Source organism: Scleropages formosus, chromosome 6 (genome assembly GCF_900964775.1).
Source record: "Scleropages formosus chromosome 6, fSclFor1.1, whole genome shotgun sequence".
Taxonomy (NCBI): Eukaryota; Metazoa; Chordata; class Actinopteri; order Osteoglossiformes; family Osteoglossidae; genus Scleropages; species Scleropages formosus.
The window spans coordinates 24,856,012-24,877,427 of record NC_041811.1 but is presented as its reverse complement, the minus strand read 5'-3'; the positions used below and the strand labels follow the sequence as shown (position 1 = coordinate 24,877,427).

The 21,416-nt window shown below is 42.4% G+C and overlaps 1 protein-coding gene across 3 annotated transcripts; it reads right to left on the bottom strand.

Moving 5' to 3' along the window:
- Positions 1–3,441: 3,441 nt before the first annotated feature.
- Positions 3,442–18,892, bottom strand: LOC108933891 (programmed cell death 1 ligand 1-like). Of its 3 annotated transcripts, none has more exons than XM_018751284.2 (9): positions 18,670–18,892; positions 14,478–14,543; positions 13,302–13,652; positions 12,888–13,160; positions 10,634–10,744; positions 8,943–9,008; positions 7,573–7,617; positions 6,573–6,699; positions 3,442–4,979 (listed from the first exon to the last, which is right to left on the bottom strand). In XM_018751284.2, the coding sequence occupies exons 2-9, from the start codon at positions 14,530–14,532 to the stop codon at positions 4,496–4,498; spliced, it is 1,512 nt and encodes a 503-aa protein (XP_018606800.1). In that variant the 5' UTR covers positions 14,533–14,543; positions 18,670–18,892; the 3' UTR covers positions 3,442–4,495. The 3 variants fall into 3 exon arrangements, with proteins under 3 accessions (XP_018606800.1, XP_018606816.1, XP_018606807.1); XM_018751300.2 differs by having other exon boundaries at positions 18,761–18,892; XM_018751291.2 differs by lacking the exon at positions 8,943–9,008.
- Between the last annotated feature and the right edge of the window lie 2,524 nt (positions 18,893–21,416).

Here is a 21,416-nt window from a genome sequence, read left to right as displayed (position 1 = left end):
GCTCTTTTCTCACCCTTCACTCTTGCCTTCCCCACGTGAGCGCCTTAGGGCAGCCTGCAGCGAGCGGACATGGGTTCAGATCCCTGAGATCGCCCACCGCCTCTACGACCGTCATCAGCGAAGGAGGAGTACTGGTTCACAGCCAACACTCCCAGACAGTGATAGATTGGCCCTTCCCAGGAGAGCAGTTAAAAACTGCCCTTAAACCAGTACCTCTGTGTCCCGGTGTCATCAAAAACTGATTTGGCCTGAGCTTCAGGAAAGAGTTTTTCAACTTTTCAGAACTACCCCGCTAAGTGAACATGCATACGAAGTTACATTTTACTCTTATTCCTATATGATGGCAGGGTAGTGTCTACTGGAAGCTATAATGTACAGCACTTGCGCCCACACTGTGTGCTGCTGGACCTGCAACGGGACGGGCAGCAATCCAGTGGGAGCAAAGCTTTCTTTGCACAACACTACTGGACAAGTAGCACTTTCCCTAATAAAATGCCTTAGTGTTTCTGCAACGTACATATTATTTACTGTAATTTGTCTGATTGACCACTAGATGTCACTGTAATCCTAAGACTAACCGCTGGAAAACCCCATCGAACACAGAACTACGTACACATAATGCAACAAATTGCTGGAAGGTTATTAATAGAGGTGCTGTTTAAGCTATGTATTTGTAAGGATATTAATCACAGAGAAAATATAGATGATGCATCAACATGTTCATTCCATACTTCTATTGCAATACCATAGAAAAATTTCACAATACTGTTACATTTCGGGGGGTGCAGTGGGTTGGACCGCAGTCCTGCTCTCCGGTAGGTCTGGGGTTCGAGTCCCGCTTGGGGTGCCTTGTGATGGACTGGCGTCCCGTCCTGGGTGTGTCCCCTTCCCCCTCCGGCCTTACGCCCTGTGTTGCCGGGTAGGCTCCGGTTCCCCGTGACCCCGTAAGGGATGAGCGGTTCTGAAAATGTGTGTGTGTTACATTTCGTTTCTGAACAGGAATGGGCTGTTATATTCAGAGCCACAGCTCCAAGTTAAAAGTGGACAATAAGGCAGTGTGCACCTTGAACAGGATGCCAGTGTATCATTTCACATTCACACAGATACAGAGAAACTGTCAGCATGTTAAGAGTCGGGACATGCACGGACATACTTGTTCACGTACGTTAAAATATGTTACGTTTTGAACCTTTGGGAAGGAATGGTGGCACCACCAGTGCCAAGGATGTGTTGGCAGCCAGAAGGTCTGTTTCAGTGACTACTCTTTACAGCAGCATGGAGTCTGCATGGTGCTGATGTGGTAAAAAGCTCTTAATGCATATTTGCATTACTGTATTACTTTGTCCTGTTTGAAGTTCCATTCCATGCATCGTGTGCATCAGTATAGCATTGATAACATGCAACAAACCAGAACACAATCATGTTTTTGGGCTCCTAGTAACAGCTCAGTTAACAAGTTTGGTGAAAGAATTGAGCCCAAGACATCTTTTATGTTACTAACTTTACAAACACACACACATTTTCAGAACCGCTTGTCCTATACGGGGTCGCGGGGAACCAGAGCCTACCCGGCAACACGGGGCGTAAGGCCGGAGGGGGAGGGGACACACCCAGGACGGGACGCCAGTCCGTCGCAAGGCACCCCAAGCAGGACTCGAACCCCAGACCCACTGGAGAGCAGGACCTGGTCCAACCCACTGCGCCACCGCGCCACCGCACCACCGCACCCCCATGTCCACTTTACAAACACTTACACTATTATTATATTTGCCAATGCAGAGCTCTAATGGAGGGAACCGGACAGCAGAGAAGGAACTTGAGCTGAATAACAAACAGAAGGTACTTTACAGGGTGGAGAATGTAAACTAGAAGGCATTCGCAGCCAGTTAGAGGAACAGAGTCATTTATGTTAACAGAAAATAGCTTGTGGCGTGTTAGTTAGTTTCTCTTTAAGTTTTACTGGATGTGAGTGGTGACAATACTTTCTGTTTTCTATTTAAAAAGAAAGAAGTAGGTTACAAAGTAATAATTAGGATGGTTTTTATTTATTTTGAAGTGTTTAAATTAATGGATCCAAAGCTATAATTTTTGCATATAATATGTATAATGTACATTTCAATGTAAAAATTTTATATGTATACACATCATACACTGAGAAATATACAGGCAAAAGACTTCTTACAGTGTTAAACACTGTAATTAAATTTTATTTATGACTTGTTAGTGCAAGGAAGGGATTCTAGACTCAGCATTTAATTAAAAAAAAAAACACACTGTGGGAAAAATCAAAACGCTGCAGTTCAGCGAAACCGGAATATCCCAGTTCAACTGACTATGCCATTATTGTAAAACATCAGGATCACCGACCTGCAAGTATTCCTCCTAAATGCCCAGGGGCTTTGCAGATTAGGTAACAGGCCAGCTTTTCCAGTGAAACTCAACTTTCAATACTTGCTAATGGGTAACACCAATAATACACAACTGCGGGAACACTGTCTTATTTTTCTTAATCATATAACCCTGCCTTACAGGAAACAGCTGTTTCCTTGCTGTCTTACTGGTTGCAGAAATTGCAAACAAGTCCTGTCATCTTGGAGAGTAAGACAAAGACATAGACAAATACTCTTTGAAAAACAAGACAGGGTTAACCCGTGTATGGAACAGCCTTACATTCTTTAAGTCATTAATCAGAATCCTTTACTGATCATTACTTCCTTAAATGCCATCTCTCTTATGTTTGTATACAGGGAAGTACTGTATTTTGAAGACCATAGTTCTTTCTTTTAGTGTTGGCATAGAGATAAATATTTTTGAAGTAAACAAAAGCATATTTAAGGGACTCCCCATAACTTGCCCACAAGAAGCACATAAGTATACTTCTTCATAGTTTTAATAGTTCCAAATCTAGTATTTAAGACAATGTTTTGCACCAGGAATTAATCGTAATGCCTGGCTGGTTGCTTCACTATTCACTGTGTGAAGGAAAAAAAAAACAGCTATAGCCATTACTCATATTCCACGAAATGCATACTCATTGTTTCATTATTACAAAACACTGACAGTAAGTCTCTAGAAATGCAGCACGTACAGCCAGTACTGTCATTTTGGTCTTTCACTACTCTTTTCTGTAATAAGCATATGTAAATTTATTTTGCTCAATCTACATTGTTTTCAGGATTAAGAAAACTTTAGCATTAAACAAACATTGTATTTAACAATTCATTTTTAGTTAATTTATGTTAGGTGTTTGAAAGGAAACTATGTATAAACACTGTCATTATGTTTGACAGCTATATTAGATTAATCACCTACAATGCTGACATTTCCTCATTCACCATGCACTTTTCTTTTTTCAGTACAGATACAGGTCATGACCAACAAAGTGCACTTTGTTTATTGTACAGTCAGTACAGTATACCACAAAATTCACTTATTCCCTGGATATCTACAGTTTTGACATTATTTCAATACCTGTGTTTACATGCCTACCATAAGCTTGGTCTAGTATTTACGGGCACAATGATTTCAAGTTTTAGAAGTTTTGGTGCCTAAACACCATTGTGATTTAATAATTATTATTCCTTTCTTATCATACTCTCATGGCAAAGTCCTTGTCAGTAACATGTGAAAGGTGTTGCCCATGTCATTATGCACTAATGAAGTTTTTTCCAGATGTGCAGCAAAACATTTCTAAATGGGTTAAAGAATTAATATTTGATTAATTTTAAACAATTTGCCTCCTCTTCTTTGAGCACAGACACCATGTTACTGCTCAGCCTCATCAGTCCACAACACAGGCAGACAATCTTCTCCACGAGGCATCATCTGTAACCCAGAGGTGACTCCACTCCATCTCTCTAGTTTGTCTTCTGTAACTGCTATCCCACCATTCCCTTCTTCGGCCCATTTACGGGACATGGGCTGTCTTCTTCAGTTTGACCCAGAGAACCCATCCCTCTCTCACAACACTCCCAACCAAGCTCCACGTCCAGGACCTGCTCATCTTTTCTGCCTGGGTTTCCTTGCCAGAGCAGCCAGAGCTCTCCGCTTTATCTAGGGCAACCTTAACCTTGCCTGCCTAGCTAGTCCACTACGCATTACACATGACACACATCTATGCACTCACCTGGCATTTTAACATTTTTGTAAGTTATTGCATACCTGTATTTGACATTCTGAGCTACATGGAGATTAATATGAACATTTGTTATTCATGTATTTCAGTTTAGTTGCATTGCATTCAGCAGATTTTGTCTGGACTAAAAATGAATAGATGAAATATATGCAACACTGCTAAACTCCTTTTCTTCGTAAGTAAACTTGTACCAAGCACCATCACCAAACGGAAAGAAATTACTACATTCAGCTCTTCCTTGCACCTGAAATGAGTGGGCACGTTCAGTACTGTCAGTATGGACAACTGACTGGAGACATGCACAAAGACTGCATGTACAGAAGGTAAGGCATTCCATCATTGCTTGGGCTGGTTGTGACCTCAGGACAGTCCCTCATTCCCAGTACTTGCACTGCAAAGCTTCAGCATTGTCCTACAGCTGCCCCTCAGGCTGTCACACTGACCTGACCGTGCTGTAATCAGAACACGACACATTTTCCTGCTACTCAGGAACGTTGTGAGGGACTCATCCAGTTCCCGGGATCCCTCCCTGTACCCGTCCAGCACCAACAGGCTATCGATGGTTTCGGTCAGGAGTTTCTGCAGGTCCCCAGCTGTGAACTGGCTCTTCTGGTCAACCTGCAGTGCTGCCTCCCGGAAGAGGTCGTCCACAGCTCCCTCACAGGCCACCAGCACCAGCAAGGGGAGCTGTCTAACCCCAAAAGGATCCCACTGAGAGTTACCAGCCCAAGCAGAGGCCAGGCTGCGAGCCACAGCCGTTTTATCGTTTCCATTTTCTTCTTCCAGCAGGACAGTCTCTCTGACACCTGGCAGGAGGTCAGCGGCCCCCACAGTCAAGCCCTCCCTGAAACACATTGAAGGGAACAGATGCAACTTTATCTACTTGTTACACTCTTGATCCAAACTACATTTATAACCGATTCATTTAGCTGATGCTTTTCTCCAAAGCAATTACAGTTATTTACCCATTTACACCACTGGGTAATTTTACTGGAGTTAATTTAGGATAAGTACCTTGCTCAAGCTGGGGATGGGATTCACACCTGTGACCTTTGGGTCTAAAGGCAGCAACTGTAACCATGACACCAGCAGTTCTCCTAACCTACTTACCATTTTTACCCAGCATTGGTACACTGTTGTTGTACATTCACTAAATAGCACTCTCAAGTGAAGCAATACATACTGTGCTTCTACAAGAATTTCGGGAACCACACGCATATGGAAAACGTAGAAAACGTGCAAGGAAAGACTTGTAGCTGGATTTCAATGACAGAACTACCCACTGAGCCATAATTCTCTCAGCATACATATGAATACAACGTGACTCAAGCACTGTTCTCAAAAAGTCTAGGAATCTGTAAATCTATGTACAGCGCCAGCAGGGTGGAACCGAGGCTAGAGCCATTGCCTCGAAATCAGCAGTTTGAATTAGAGTGGTACAATTCAGCAAAAACATTATAATTACGATAAGAATAATTATCATAATCTAATTTTTAGGACAATTAATTCTGTGATGTTTACTGGTTTATATAGTGGAATGAGACAAATTTACTGGACTCAAGAGTCATCAATAGATTAAGTATTATGCATTCAGTGTTCCCCTTATGGGGGAGTGTGGTGGCGCAGTGGGTTGGACCACAGTCCTGCTCTCCGGTGGGTCTGGGGTTCGAGTCCTGCTTGGGGTGCCTTGTGATGGACTGGTGTCCCATCCTGGGTGTGTCCCCTCCCCTTCTGGCCTTACACCCTGTGTTACCGGGTAGGCTCTGGTTCCCTGTGACCCTGTATGGGACAAGTGGTTCTGAATATGTGTGTGTGCGTGTGTGTTCCTGCAACATAAACAGTTACAACACTTAAGAGTACAGTTTTTACACTAAAGGCCACATTTTCCAGTTCTTGTTCACAAATATCATCTTGTTTACTGTGACAGAAGTGGCCAGGGTGCACAGACGCTTCTCTCCCAGATGGCTTAAGCACTGGCAGTTTTGCCTGCTGCTCCTTCCACTAGGCGTACACATCACACCTATGTGAAGTGGCGAATGGATTCGAATCGTGAAATCCGCAAAGCTAGTCTGAATCCCCACTCCTGCCGTCGCACCCTGAGCAAGGTACTCGCCTGATTTGATACAGAAAAAAAAAAATCCTGCTGTATAAATGGGTAAAGAGTTGTAAGTACTTGTTAAACAAACTGAAAATCAAAAATTATCTTGGAAAGTCGTCAGCTCATCATATAATGTAAGCGTATGCAATGCACATAGAAATACTAAGGAGTACAGTATATATAATAGCAATAGTTTACATACAGACATATGAATAAAATATCAGAATGACTAACTAGTACCAGGGCCACAGAATATTTTCATGCTGCAACTTAAATGTGAAGAAGTAAGCAGTATTCGCCGTATGAAGTGCAGCTGAAGTTCAGTTTTTGGTGACCCACCTGTTCCGTAGTCGTCGCGGTAATTCATTCTCACAAAAGGCCCTGAGATTCGACACCTCTGTATTTGTGGAAAGTACCTCATATCTGCTCATCAGGACCTTCCTCAGGCCTTCCACCTCTACTTCATCTATTGCAAACAGGGCAAACGGATATTCATGTTCAGACAGGAAAAAACGCACCTCTGTACATTTTTAATGAAGTGAAAGGCAAATATTTGAAAATGTTGCATCAGCTGTTTTCAGCTGAAAAGACAGCCCAAAAAGATGAGCCGTACAAAATGTTCACTGATGTATGAAAAGAGTGCTAAAGGCAAAGTGTCACATGAACTCTTGCTATTTTAGCTTAAATGTAAATCATCGAAATGTACGCGGTAACTTCAACAGGAAGTTTTGCTGCATATTTACAAAGTCACATGCTTGGACAACTAATGTGCCGCGTCTGCTGGTAAAATAAAAAAAAGAATCAGCTGACAGATTTCATGCGTACAGCATCACAGCCACAGTATAATTTGGGGCACACGCATTTTCACTTAAATATCGTTAAAGGTGAAAAGCATGACTTGTCTTGATTTCAGTCTTACATTACAAAAGATTAATTTTAAGTAAGTGTGTAGAGTTCTGATGTATGCCGTGTTTGGGGAAGTTACCCTCTGCTGACGCTACCTCTGAATGCAGAAAAAAATGTGAGTGGAAAAAAATACAGAAAGATTGCAGCCTCCGGGACCACAATCACAACTAGTCTATCCCTATGATTTACCCTCTACAGAAAGTCAATCACATTCTCCCCCTGTTCTATGACATCCAAACAATGTAAGAAGTAGTGCTGTTTGAACAGCCTCCTGAGCAAGGTACTTAAGCCACACAGTTTCAGGATGCATTCAGATCCTTTTATAAGTGATCAAATTAAGTCTCTGTGGAAAACAGATCATTTAATGTAGGGGATCAACCCAGATTTACGCATTTTCTGTGTCCCAAGAGATATGATGTATTTTAATAGCCACCTTCAATGCCAACCTGGACATCATCGTTCCTTCCTTGAGGGAGACCTGTTGAAGGGAAAAATGTGTTTAAATGTGTGTACAGGAACTCTTCCAGATTCACAATGTTTTTCCTTACTATCAAGCTGTAAAAAATACACGATATCTAAGACATCACAATGCCCAAACTGCTCTGTTAAGCAAAGAAATTACATTACAATTAAAAACGTTCCTGCTGTCCTCAGGTCATGGATGTTTGCGTTATGAACTTTCGAAGATACAAACATTTTCAGTTGATTTGTTTTTAACCACTCCTTTTTCACTTAACTGTTTTCTAAAATTTCTATCTTATTGCAATGACAGCAACCTACAGTATATTTATGAGCACAGTAGTTACGAGTAAAATACACTCAAATTCAAAGTGTAATTCAGCACACTTTCACAGTGTTTACAGCTCCAGTTTGGCATTTCTGCATGATTCTTCAAATTTAAAAAAATACATTTTTATAGACCCTAAAGGTAAAAACAAGAGATGTCATCAACATTTTATTGACTGCATAGGTAATGAAGTCAAAAGTGTTCACAAGTGATAAATTGGTCAGCAGCTGTGACTGAATAGGAATTTGTGGAGGCAATAGTAATTTTAAGACATTTTTAATTTCAGTCTTTATTCGCTACAGCTTTATTGGAGTTTTTTAAAGAACCTAACCTGTGAATATATCGCATGACATCTGTATTGTATAAAGATTCATGGATTGTGGCTTAGCGGTAAATGTGACTCTGGATTTACAAACAAATCGACTTATGAACAGACTTCTAGTTCCAGTTGTGTTCATAATGTGCAATTGTGTGCCAGTGTATTTGAGTGCAGATAACTAATAATTGAAATTGGGTTAATAATATTAACAAGTTGGCTTGTTTCCTTTTTTAGAGTGTACACACACAGAGGATACCCGCACCAATGAACCTGTTCGGATGAACCAGTTTAAGGCTGTGACAGATTCTCCTGTAGCTCACCTTATCTCACCACGCCACTTTTTCACCCCTTTAAACTGGATTAGCATAAACTTCTGAATTACTCACCAACAGACACACTGCGGCAATATTACTAACACTGACCCATGCAGCTAGTTTCTGTTCCCGTCTTCCTAAAACAGATCAGGGCAGCTATCCAAAAAGTCAGTCTGAAACCAGGTAAAAATTTGCCCGGGAAATTTTACAGGCCTATTAATTTAGTTGGAATAAAGAAACACTCGGGAAAACTTTCTGAGCAGGGTGACACCACACGAGTAAGTTCCATTGTGGGAGAAACGCCTGGTGACTAGCCAGGTTATCTGATTCATATTCATTTATAATCACGTTTTTCCCTAAGTCTGAGCACAGTCAGCACTCACATGCAGCAGCATGGCTGTCATTCAGTAGACAGTGTTTCATTCTTGGTGCACGGTTCCTCTTGAGCCCTGTGAATGATTATGCACATGTGTTTCATTGTGCTTATGGGCCTAACAATGATGCAATATTGTTTTTTTCCATAATTTACAGTATAATTTAAAAAGCCTAAAATGGGGGTGCGGTGGCGCAGTGGGTTGGACCACAGTCCTGCTCTCCAGTGGGTCTGGGATTCGAGTCCCGCTGGGGGTGCCTTGCGATGGACTGGTGTCCCGTCCTGGGTGTGTCCCCTCCCCCGCCGACCTTACGCCCTGTGTTACCGGGTAGGCCCCGGTTCCCCGCGACCCCGTATGGGACAAGCGGTTCTGAAAGTGTGTGTGTGTGTGTGTGTGTGTGTGTGTGTGTGTATTTCTATCTGAACAGCTATAGAGATAACTTAGACTAAGAACTAATAATGGAGAAAATATAATATTAATAAAGTGTCATTATACACTACACATATACATGTTACACTGTATTTCATATAATCAGAATCAGAATCAGAACGAGCTTTATTGCCAAGTATGTTCGCACATACAAGGAATTTGTCTTGGTGACAGGAACTACCACAGCACAGACAGAATGACAGTGACAAGACACAGATGAGAAGATAGAGTATGTGAGCAAGGGATAAAAAATATTTAAAAAATATAAAGTACCCAATATACAAAAATAGTACAAAAATAGTCGCTAGATACAAATGCAAGGGAGTGTAAGAGAAATGTGATAAATAGTTATAAATATAAATAGCATTATGTATTGCACGGTTTACTCTCTAGGGGAGAGATTTAGGTGTTCATGAGGTAGATGGCCTGAGGAAAGAAACTTTTCTTATGCCTGGCTGTCCTGGTGCACAGTGCTCTGTAGCGCCGGCCAGATGGCAAGGGTTCGAAGAGGAAGTGGCCTGGATGTGAGGGGTCTAGAATGATTTTGCTCGCCCTTTTACTGACTCTGGACATGTATATATAGTAAATTAATTATTTTATATATACATAAAGTAATTTACTTTATATTAATTTATTTCCTTTGTGTTGTGTGTGTATATGTAACAAGTATACAGTAAATATATATATATATATATACACACACACACACACACATACTTCTTATGTAAAAAAAAAAAAATGTCCTTTAGCTCAGCAAATCTGCTGAAAGGGTTAAGTGACCTAAGCCCCAAAAATCACCCATGTTATCCTTGTCTATTTTCATTTCCACCGATAAAAATAGCCACAGTACAATTAATTGTCAGAAGAGCAGTGAAAACTGGTATAAACTGCAGAGTCATGCTACCTTACGTTCGGCTTAAGTATCACGTGAGTGAAGATAAAATCCCTGCAAAAGTCCAACTTCGCCTTAAGCTGAGTGTGTGCTCTGAGCCCGGTGATGAATGTGCGTCTCTGGATGAGACACCTGTCCTTCACCACAATTGTACGACACCCTGAACCCACCGCACTTTCTCTTGTGGACAATAGCTGCCAGTGCTGGAACAATTAAAATATTCACCTTTTTTCATTACCCCCGAGGAATACTTGGCTTTGTCATCGGCCCACAATGAAACATGACATGTGAAACATCACATTACAGGGTAAAACTCAAGATAAACAAGAACGGACAAGGACAGGCACTCCTGTGAGGTTACAGGAGATGTAGGCATTACCTTTCCTCCTGTGATAGAACAGGAAGGCCACAACCATGGCTGCAACCACAATGAGCGTCAGCCACGCCACTCTAACAGGGGGTTTTCCTGACTTTGTCCCAGGTATTTCCGCTGAAGAAATCATGAGAAAAGAGAAGGAATCAGTGCTCCGCTTGGTTTCCCTCAGTAAGCTTCATAAGCGTATTCCTGAATGTTCTTCACCAGTGAAATCACCAAGTCGCTTCACACGTTTCTAGTAAGTGTACATGAAGCTGGTTTCACAGCAACCCCCGAGGGAAGAGGCCTGTGGTCAATACCTAGGCGGACAGCAACTATCATTAGCTCACACACTCTTCAGAGTCCGGAGTCCCCCTCAACACCCTCTCTCTGGATTGTGGAGGATTGTGCAAAAACACCAGGGCACCCACGGGCAATGGACACACACACACACACACACACACACACACACACACACACACAAGAAAACCATACCGATAGAACTCGGACTGCATTCGAACCCACGACCTTCGAGCCTGCGAGGCAGCGTTGCTAGCTGCTGAAATTAAACAAAAATAAACTGCGTAGAAAACAAAACACTTTAAATGTTGTGGCAAACAACATTACGCCCAGCGAAGTCCAGGTTGAGCACAGCATTCTTGCTTTTTAAAAATAAGAATTTGCAAAAAACTTCATGATCCAAAATCTGAGCTAAACACATTTTTTCAAAGCTACCGAACACAACGCTATTTGGCTTCTCTTTTCTTACTTGCAAAACTGTCTTTATATTTGCACTACAGGGGGTGCAGTGGTGCAGTGGGTTGGCAGGGTCCTGCTCTCTGGTGAATCTAGGGTTTGAGTCCCGCTTTGGGTGCCTTGTGACAGACTGGCATCCCGTCCTGGCTGTGTCCCCTCCAGCCTTGTGCCCTGGGTTGCCGGATTAGGTTCAAGGTTGCCACGACTCCGCTTGGGACAAGCGGTTTCAGACAATGTATGTGTATTTGCACTATATGGACATAACATATCACTGCTTCATTATGTCTGGACAATGTGTAAAATGTTTCTCTATAGCTTCGCAGATAATTTATTGCCCACCAGACATTTACACTATGAAACTTATGTGACTCAGCAAAAAAATCAGATAAAGGATATAGATACATGCTGGAAAAAACCTAGTTATGTACCAAACATTCCTGTCTGGGTTACTTCTCTAAAAAGGTTTTATTTATACCACACATGTTGACATATGTTACAGCTGTTTAGGATAAACATTTAAGGTCTGATCTGAATTCCGTACATTTAAAAAACAATAAACAATTACTTATTTACTGATTTAGCTCTCAGCAAAGCAGTAATCTTTCTTTCCACAACTTCACTAATCTGGCAGAATGCACAGACAAGGTAAATTTGGGGAAACCAAGCGCACCTTAATTCTACCTACTTAGAAAATACACACACACACACACACACATATTTCTGAACCGCTTTTCCCATACGGGGAACCGGAGCCTAACCCAGCAACTCAGGGTATAAGGCTGGAGGGGGAGGGGACATACCCAGGACAGGACGCCAGTCCATCGCAAGGCACCCCAAGTGGGACTCAAACCCCAGACCCACCGGAGAGCAGGACCCGGTCCAACCCACTGCGCCCCCCTTAGAAAATACAGTCACAGGTAAATCATACGTCTCCATTTTTTGGGAGAAGTGACTCGAATAAGGAACACAGGGAAGGCCCCAATTTATTTGCTCTGGAGAGGGAAACTGATGGACCAGCACCTACTTTCACTTGGGAAAAACAACTACTTTAGAAAGCACCTGCTTTGTAACATCATTAAGTAACAGAGCCATTTACCAAAGTCATGATGGATGAACAAAAAACAATAACGAATGAGCAAACCTGTCCTCCTTATAATGATACAGTCATTTCTCATCACAGAATCTGGATGCACAACTAAAGCTCACCTCTCTCGGACTGCACTTCTCCCATCGCTTCGTAAGTGCATGATAAACGTGTCAGTTTTATGTTTAATAATTTTTTAATAACTTGTTGAATAATGAATAAACCTGCTTGCAGCTACTTGTGTGAAGTGTGCTGTTCCACATGGTGGATTGTGACAAATTGACTGGATTGCAGAATCACGTGTCTGCATCCAAATCTCTCCTTCTGTTGATGTAATGCACTCACTGTGTTTTGTTTGTTGCTTTGGAGAGAAGCATCTGCTAAATAAATAAGTGTAAAGAAGTACTTGCTCTGTGAAGAACACAATTTAATTCATACCTGGAATGCTAAAAGCGGCCGATGGGCCCCAGTGGTTCTCCTCCAGGATGGTGCACGTGTAGTTGTTGGTGGAGGTGTCCACAATCACACTGCTCGTGATGTGGAAGAGCTTATCCGAAGTTACGGTACTGGAGGCGTTGAGCTCGTCAAAGCGTCTGCCACTCTGATCACTCCAGACAAATGCAGCCAGCGGATAGCCCTCCGATCCACAGGACAGTTCCACCTCATCGTTCCCAGTCCTTCTAACAGTCTTCTTTACTGATTTGTATGAGGCTAGGAAACATTGACATTTCATGTATAATACAAATACATTTGGACTGAGAATTCATATGATGGACCAAGCCACAGCTTAACAGATCTACGTAAAGGAAAGTTAAAGAGAGTGAAGAGAACGGTGAAAAACATGTTACTGACCCTTTACAGTGAGGGTGGTACGCTTGAAGTCGGCTCCAACCATTTCCACAAGGCACTCGTATGTGCCGGAATCATTGATCTTGACATTGGAAATGTTAAGAATGGCACGGCCGCTGCTCAGTTTGTCCTTCATGAGCTGCACTCTGCCACGGTACTGCGAGTCCTGGAAGCTGAGGTCCTCCTGCCCATTCTCTAGGTTGTATACCCTCAGCAGCGGCTTAGGCAGGATGCGTTGCCAGCGCACAGACAGGCTGGATTTGCTGTCCATTGGCCCAAACTTGCACTCCATCGCCACATCGCCACTGAATTCTGCCGTATAGGATGGGCTGGCCACTTCCACTGTAAAGAGAGCTGAGGGGACAGTACGGGGCACAGGTAAAAATCACCACAGATGACAGTCCTCTCCCACTTTCCTGTGCTGACATACCTACAAACTACGCTCCTTCACCTCCGCCCGTTTGGTGATCCCACGCAGTAAAGGTCCAAAATCAAAAGTACAAAGGTTTTCAGTTCTGGCTTCGATATGATGGACCTCCTCCTCTCTCTCAGAACTGCTCAATCTCTTTGTACATTTAAGAAGGGTCTCAAAACTCACCTCTTTCAGACTCACTTGCCCCCTGATCTCGTAAATGTATGATAAACTAGTAATTTTTTTTTTAAACGATAATTTGTTGAATAATGGATAAACCTTTATGCAGCAATTCATGTGACATATACTGGTCCATATGGCACAATGTGACATGTTGACTGGACTCTAGTATCGCATGCCTGCATCCAAATCTCTCTTTCTATTGATGAAATATTTTCTGAGACGTACATCACTTTGGAGAGAAACGTCTGCTAAATGAACAAACATAAACTAGTACACTGTTAATACTTGGAAAGTATGTACAGTACTATGTATAGTTTACGTAGCACATACAATACCAGTCAAAAGTTTTTCATTGCAGCAATTTCCAGAGATGCAGGAGCTTTGTGGGCTGATTTGATGCGCGTTCAGTTCATCCCACAGAGCTACTGCCCAGATTACCCAGGTGTCCTCACACTTTTCACTGGTATTGTACATGGGCAGGCCAGTTCAGTTTAAAAGTGGAATGACACCAGTTCTTGAAATGTATAGTTGTTCTTCCAGCTGCTAAAGCACTATTATGAGAATGAACAAATGTGAACTTATACCTTGAACACTCGGCAAGAAGAACCCCACTTGTAACAGCAATAGATGATGGGCCATGTCAATTTCACCTGGAAAAGAAAACATTACAGTGAAACCCCATTATAACGCAATCGTTAGGGTCCATAAAATGTCATCGTGAAAAAAGCGGGATCGCGCTGAATCAGGGTACAAGAAAATCAGCATTCAAACTGACCAAATGTTGACCTCACATCCTAAATCACCCCTATTTTTGCACTATTTCACCTATTTTTTGTTTCTGATATTAGTTTAGAACAATCTTTTGAAACTAACTAAAGTTCGGTAAGCGTGAATTGCTGACAATAAATTGATGGCGGGTGCAGAGACAGACAGCTGTAAGACTAAGAGGCATTTTAGCATTTCTAACTCACTCATGCTGTAAGACAGTTTGTAAACTTTGCCAACTTTGCCAAGGGTCCAATAACCCATCGTGTTATGTCCAAATTTGCGGAAAATCGGGGCGCGTTACATCCGGGCTTTACTGTATTTTCAGCTAGAATACGAACAAGTTTAACTAGAAAGCGATACTGGGAAAGAATCAATTACTACAAACAAGTGCTGCAGAACAAAAAAAGAGCAATTAGGTGGCACACACTGACTCCACAGCCACATGGCTGTTGAAATGTTAACAGAAGGGCTGGAAAACCAACTCACCATTAAGTTCTCAACACCATTTCCTTTTTCCTCACAATTAAAATTAATGTATCAACTCTAAATATTGTAGAACACAGGCTTTATACATTCATGAACCTCAAACCACATTATGCGAACCCCTTTCTTGTTGCTTTTTAGGTATTTGATTGTTTGTGTGTTCTGTACACGGATATTACCCACTTACTATCGTTACCCAATAACCATACAAGGAGAGCTGGTAGTGTAGGGGTTAGAGTTACTGCCTTTGGTCCCACACGTTACAGATTTGATCCCACTTCTGGCTGTAGTACTCTTGAAGTAAAATTACCCAGCTGTATAAAGAGGTATGTAATTATAACCTTAATAGTGTAAATTGCTTTAGAGGAAAGTGTCAGGAAAAATGCTGGGGTTGGGACAGACAAGAGTCTATCCTGGAAACATAGGGTGCTTAGCAAGGTCCACCCTTGGGTGTGTGCTAGTGTGCAAGAAAGTAGCTACCTGCACATTTATATACCACAGATTCCAAGTTGCTACTGTATCTTAAACTGCTAATTATTTTATTAAATACAGCATAAATAAGTTTGGGTAACAAAGTGTACTGGCTGTATAGCACCTGTGCGTACAGCTATGGTAATAATATGTGTATTCTCAGAGTGTCTGAATTAGTTCAGGATTTTCAAGATTTTCTTTGTGATCATTAGATGTTGTGCTGTTTAGTAAGACTGGCCGTGTATTGATGATACTGTAGATACTGTATTTTATTATAGTATTCCAAACATGTCTACTGGAAATACATGCCTTTATGATCATAAAAGCTGTAAAAATTAGTTATTGTTTGTGATTTAAAACATCGTTTTTCAGAAAACTAAGCAGTTTAGACAAAGCCTTCAAAATCCAATAAGAATGTGACATTCTAATCCAGATATACCATTAAAAAATTTGAAATTACTTGAATGCTTTTGGTTCTCAGTTTAAAAGTATTAAATATATAACAGATTAGACAGTTTTCAACTAATTAAACTATAATTACAGTTAAAGCATAACATTCTAACATATTCAGATGCAGCTGGCTGAGAAGATGCTGATTAATTTGGGATAACCAGAGAGAAGTGGCTTCCTGCAGCTGCCTGCATCAAGCTCAAGATTCTGGCTAAAGAGCCTAAAAGACCATCAACACAACTGCTCCTCGATACCTATGAGACCTGATCTCTCGCTACACTCCAGACAGATTGCTACGCTCCTCCACCTCTGGCCACTTGGAGGTCCCCTGCACAACATTCAGTACTGGCTCCAATGTGGTTGAATGACCCCCTTCTCTCACTCAGAACTGCTGAATCTTTCTCAAAATTGAAAAAGGGTCTCAAAACACATCTCTTTTGATTCGCTTCTCTCTCGATTTCCTATCAGCTCCATAAACTTTCATTATATAAACGCTTTCCTATGAATTTTATGTACAGTTATTTGTGTAATATATGTAGGTGGAGACCTTAGGGGTATTAAGCTAATTGACTCTACTTCGCACATTGCATGTCAGCATCGCCATCGCTTTCAGTTCGTTTAAAGTACTTCTATATCATCCGAGTTGCAGTAGAGAAAAGAATCTGGCAAATGAATACATGTAAAAGTACAGTTGTGACCTCTCCATGGTTTAAAGAAGTAACAGAAATCAATGCCCTGGGACCTGTCAAGAGAGACCTCGTGGCTGTTTGAGGGCCAGGTGTCTTCAGTTCTTCCAGGAGTTCAACAAGTACAATAATATTGCAATAAGTAATTAGCATTTACTACTACATTTCACTTCAACATTGCACAAATATAACGGCGAAAAGTGAAAGAGATACCGGCAACAAAATAAAAGTTAGGCCTCTTACATGACAAAATACCATGATTTTATGGTCAATATCAGTAATTAACTTAATCAAGTAAAGAAACGCAAAGCTTAGATATCAAATATTGTTCTGTACTCTTTTGCATTATGATTCCCCAAGATTTCGATTTCAAATATGTCCCCGATCAAATGCAAGATTTAAAGGAATTGGAGAAACTGACGCGCTGGTACATTTAGAGCTGGGATAGAAGATGCTTTTAGTTTACTCTGTTTTTAATAGTAAGCCTGTGTAAGGGACACTTGAACAACCACTGAATTACACCAGCAGGCCTGTTTCCGGGCAAAATATAATAAAAATAAAATTAAAAGGCGGTTCAATGCACTTTGGAGTTGTGATCCCTCAGAAAAGATGGATCCATAAGAGAATACATTCCTCATCCAAAAACAGGGTACAAATGAAATGAAATTAAAGGAATCTGAGAAATCGAGGGCGCCGACACTCGACCGACAGGCAGCAGGTCAAGCAAGGCAAGTGTGAGACTGAGGTAAAAACTGCCAAGGCTGCAGCCAGGACAGTGACCTCTCACTAAAGAAACACCTCTGGAGAAATAAATTTTAATTCAATGACCAGCGTTTATAATAATGTCGCAACTGAGAAAGGACAACATTTACGCAAGTAAGAAGGAGTGCGGGTCGGGAGAATGGACGAGAGGAGCTGATGCTGCGCCCTACCTTGCAGGACGGTCCCGCTTCTCCTTCCGTTCTGACAGGCAACTCATTTAAATACCGCGAGGCGCCGCTTCCTTCTCGGCCAGCGAATCCCGAGGCGCGTTTACGGGCAGCGCGCGACCAGCGTCCGTCCAGAGCTTTACGTGGAAATGACCGCTCGTCCAGCCGTCAGCGCTTACAGGGCGGCGCCAACAGCTCGCCTCGGCGCTCTCGGCTCTACGCGGGCGGCCCCGACTTTTTTTTTTTTTTTTAAATTTCGGGGAAAGTAATACAGAAAATCTATTCCCGCGCGTAAATTACGGTTCTTAGCGTCGACGGAATATTCACATCATCTTATCTAGCTGACGCTTTTTAAAACGACTAGTGTAGTGGTTACAATTATTTACCCATTTATAGTACAGCTGAATAATTTAGGGTAAGTACCTTACGCAACTTGGGTACAGCCGGAGGTGAGACTCGAACCTGCGACCTTTGGGTCAAAAGGCAGGAGCGCTAACCACTACTGTGGAACTCTTACATGAATCATGATTAGCACTCCCTTAATCATATTGCGGTTCCAGCCCCAACAGGTAGTCGCTCCGCTTATTTGGTATTTCTGTTTGCTCCCGGACCTCCTGTATCATGGACTATCACGCAGCTGTTTGTGGCAAAATAGTAATAATAATAATTTTTTAAAAAGTTCTCGATTTTGGCTCCACACTGCTCCGCTTCTGCCCGCTTGGTGGTACCACGCGCAACGCAAGAGGTCCGAAATGTTACAAAGGCACAAGTTTGCGGCCGCTCTGATCCGGAGGAATGAAGCGCCCCCTCTCACTCAGAACTGCTGCATCCCTCTTGACATGATTCAGGAGGTCTCAAAATGCCTCTTTCACACAAACTTCTCTCCTGTTAAAAAACGGTACTCCCTATCAATTGCACGAACAGCTATTCACGTAATGTGTGTCGGAGAAAGGAGGCGCGCTGCGCTTTGGAGAAGCGGCTCTCCGTACCTGTCTCTCCGTCCGCTGCTCAAAGCGCTTTTGTCGTCAGCGTCCGCTACACCACCAGTTAATGTCAACACATCATGTCGCTGTCTCTTACTTTCCGGCGATGAGCGAAGGACAATGTCAGTTTCCCACCTCCACTCCACTGTAGCGCTGAAGTGTGTGAATCCCGTGGGAGCGCGCGCGCGCAAACACACACGCTCACGCACAAACAAAAACTCGTCCCTCTTCTGTTCAGCTGACATTTGATCAAAGCACTGCACTTAATCACATTTAGCACATCCTTCACTTGCGTCACATTTATTTGCAAAGTGTGGTGTGGAACGCAAATTTACAGTGATGGGGGGAGACTGGGTGAAATTAATGCCAAGGGTTAAATTATCGGTGTGTATCAATCATCAATATCCTGACTGGAGTCGTATACTGCGCTCTGTGTGAGTGTGTGTCCTGTATCTTTGAAAATTTGACACATAACAACAACAAAGCGTTTAGCCGAGAAGTTTTCAGCTGCAGTCACTTCTCGCGTATTTACCCCGAAGAGATCCAGTTCCAGGAAAAGCTACCGCCAAGCGCCCTTATAATTCAGCGCACACGCACGACGCCCTCTTTCCCACGTGACACACACATTTTACATATTAGCGGACGCTTTCTCTAAAGCGACCTCTAACGAACTCCAATGTTACGAGCCCACGCACCTCATTCACCGTGGTGACTTACCCTGCTAGATACACTACTTACACTGGGTCACTCATGCATACATCAGTGGAACGCACTCTCTCTCTCTGTGTCACTCACACACTATGGGTGAACCTGAACAGCATGTCTTTGGACTGTGGGAGGAAACCAGAGCACCCAGAAGAAACACATGCAGACTCCACACAGAGCGAGCGGGGGAGCGAACCCACGCCCTCTCGCAGCAGCCAGGTGCTGTAAGACAGCAGCGCTACTCGCTGTGCCGCCGTGCCTCCCACACGCTGCACCCTTCTCGTGTCTTCTTGTCCTTTTACTCCTGCTCTCACTCAAGGATTGTGCGGGGTGGCAGATCCCAGCACACAATTAAATCTAGGTGCATGATTAACGTGCGTACATGATGAGATTTTTTAATTCTGCACATCATCTGTGTCATTTCGACAAAGCAGATAACCATACGTGCCCCAAAGGGTTCCCTTTGCTCTAAGGTCAATGCCCCCTTAACTAAGATGAAAAGCGCGATAAAGTCTTTCCGAAAATGATTTTGCAACCCCGTGACTTTTCAGTAGGAAGTTATAATGCATTTCTGTCCTAGAAAACTCCCTGCTGACTGTAAAAGTGAGCTAGTATTTCCTTCTTCTCGAGCCAAATAGGAGTGGAGCGCGACGGCTCTTCTGCCGCCCCCTGCAGTTTGCTTTGCGCAACGACAAGTGAAAAACTGCCATCGAATCGCTTCGATCAAGGAAACTTGCCAGAAAAACAGACATCGTGCAGTGTTTGATTGCCACAGTATACGAATATTCACCTTTTAAGTTTGCCCTTACTGAAGTATCCCTTTTGTTTCAAATTTTATTTGGTACTTCCATCTGCACACGTGTGGAGCAGGGCCTGCAGGTGGAGGGGTTTGACGGTTTTCCCCTTTCTGCGTTGAGCCTCGAGCAAGCAGAGCCCACGTGATACAAATGAATAACCGTGACCGAAATGTCTCAGGAGGCCATCTCTTGGGCAACTTGCAGGTTAGTGTCATATGTCTCCTGTTGGTCTGTGGTCGCTCTTTCATCTTGACATTTCACACTATTGGATAGGCCATATTTCTGCAACAGAATGATTAACTGACAAAAACAGCAGTTCCTTCACAAGTGTTTGAGTCCGAGAAAGTACCCCTGAACAATGACCTCATCCCCTCCGATACTGTATTTACAATAACCTCTCACTCGATCAGTTTTCACATTTAGTGGAACAAATACTGAAAAGCTGATAAACAGAAGTCTCATGCGGTTCCAGGGATACCGTTACCATTTCAACAGAATTTCACTTCCAGAAACATTACTGTAAACGAAAGACTCGTGGTGTGCAAATTACTTTTTCAGATGCTATACAAAATTGTGCAATATTCCACATCAAATACACTCCAGAGTTCAGGCTTTGGATACAAGCACGAGTAAATATTTGAGTAACAGAAAAGAGTAACAAAAAATACAAAGTTGCATAAGTGACAGTCAAAAATTACATCAATTTTTTCTCACTCCATGGACCTAAAATAAAACATGGGATTTAAAATGAAAAATTATGAACCATTACTTGAAAAGTTTTAATAAAGCAGGAAAGATCCATCTGAGCACTGACAATCTCAGAAACTGAGATCATTCTTCACCTTTACTCAGGTAGCTGATATTGTCTCTAAGGTGACTTATAATGTTAAGGTTACAATTATTCCCCCACTTATACAGTGGGGTAATTTTATTGAAGCTAAGTACCTTGCTTAAGGCTCAAACCTGCAACCTTTAGGTCTAAAGGTAATAGCTCTAACCCCTACACTACCAGAGTTGTAGTGCTAAATTACATATAATTATTTATACAGCTGGGTAATTTTACTGGAGCAATTCAGGGTATGTACCATTCTCAGGGATTCAACCCTGCAACCTATGGGTCCAAAGGCAGCAGCTCTGTCCACTATGTCACCTGCAGCCCCAGACTTCACGAGTAAAGAAGAAAGATTGCTCCTTTAACCTAAACAACTGTGATAAGCTGCGTGTCATCCATAGAGCCTAATACATTTATAT

Coding starts and splice junctions, on each gene's coding strand:
- LOC108933891 (XM_018751284.2), bottom strand. CDS start 14,532: ATGGCCCATCATCTATTGCTGTTACAAGTGGGGTTCTTCTTGCCGAGT. Junction 10,745..12,887: donor GGCCGCTTTTAGCATTCCAG/GTATGAATTAAA, acceptor TGATTTCTTCAG/CGGAAATACCTGGGACAAAG. Junction 9,009..10,633: donor GTTCTATCACAGGAGGAAAG/GTAATGCCTACA, acceptor AATCATTCACAG/GGCTCAAGAGGAACCGTGCA.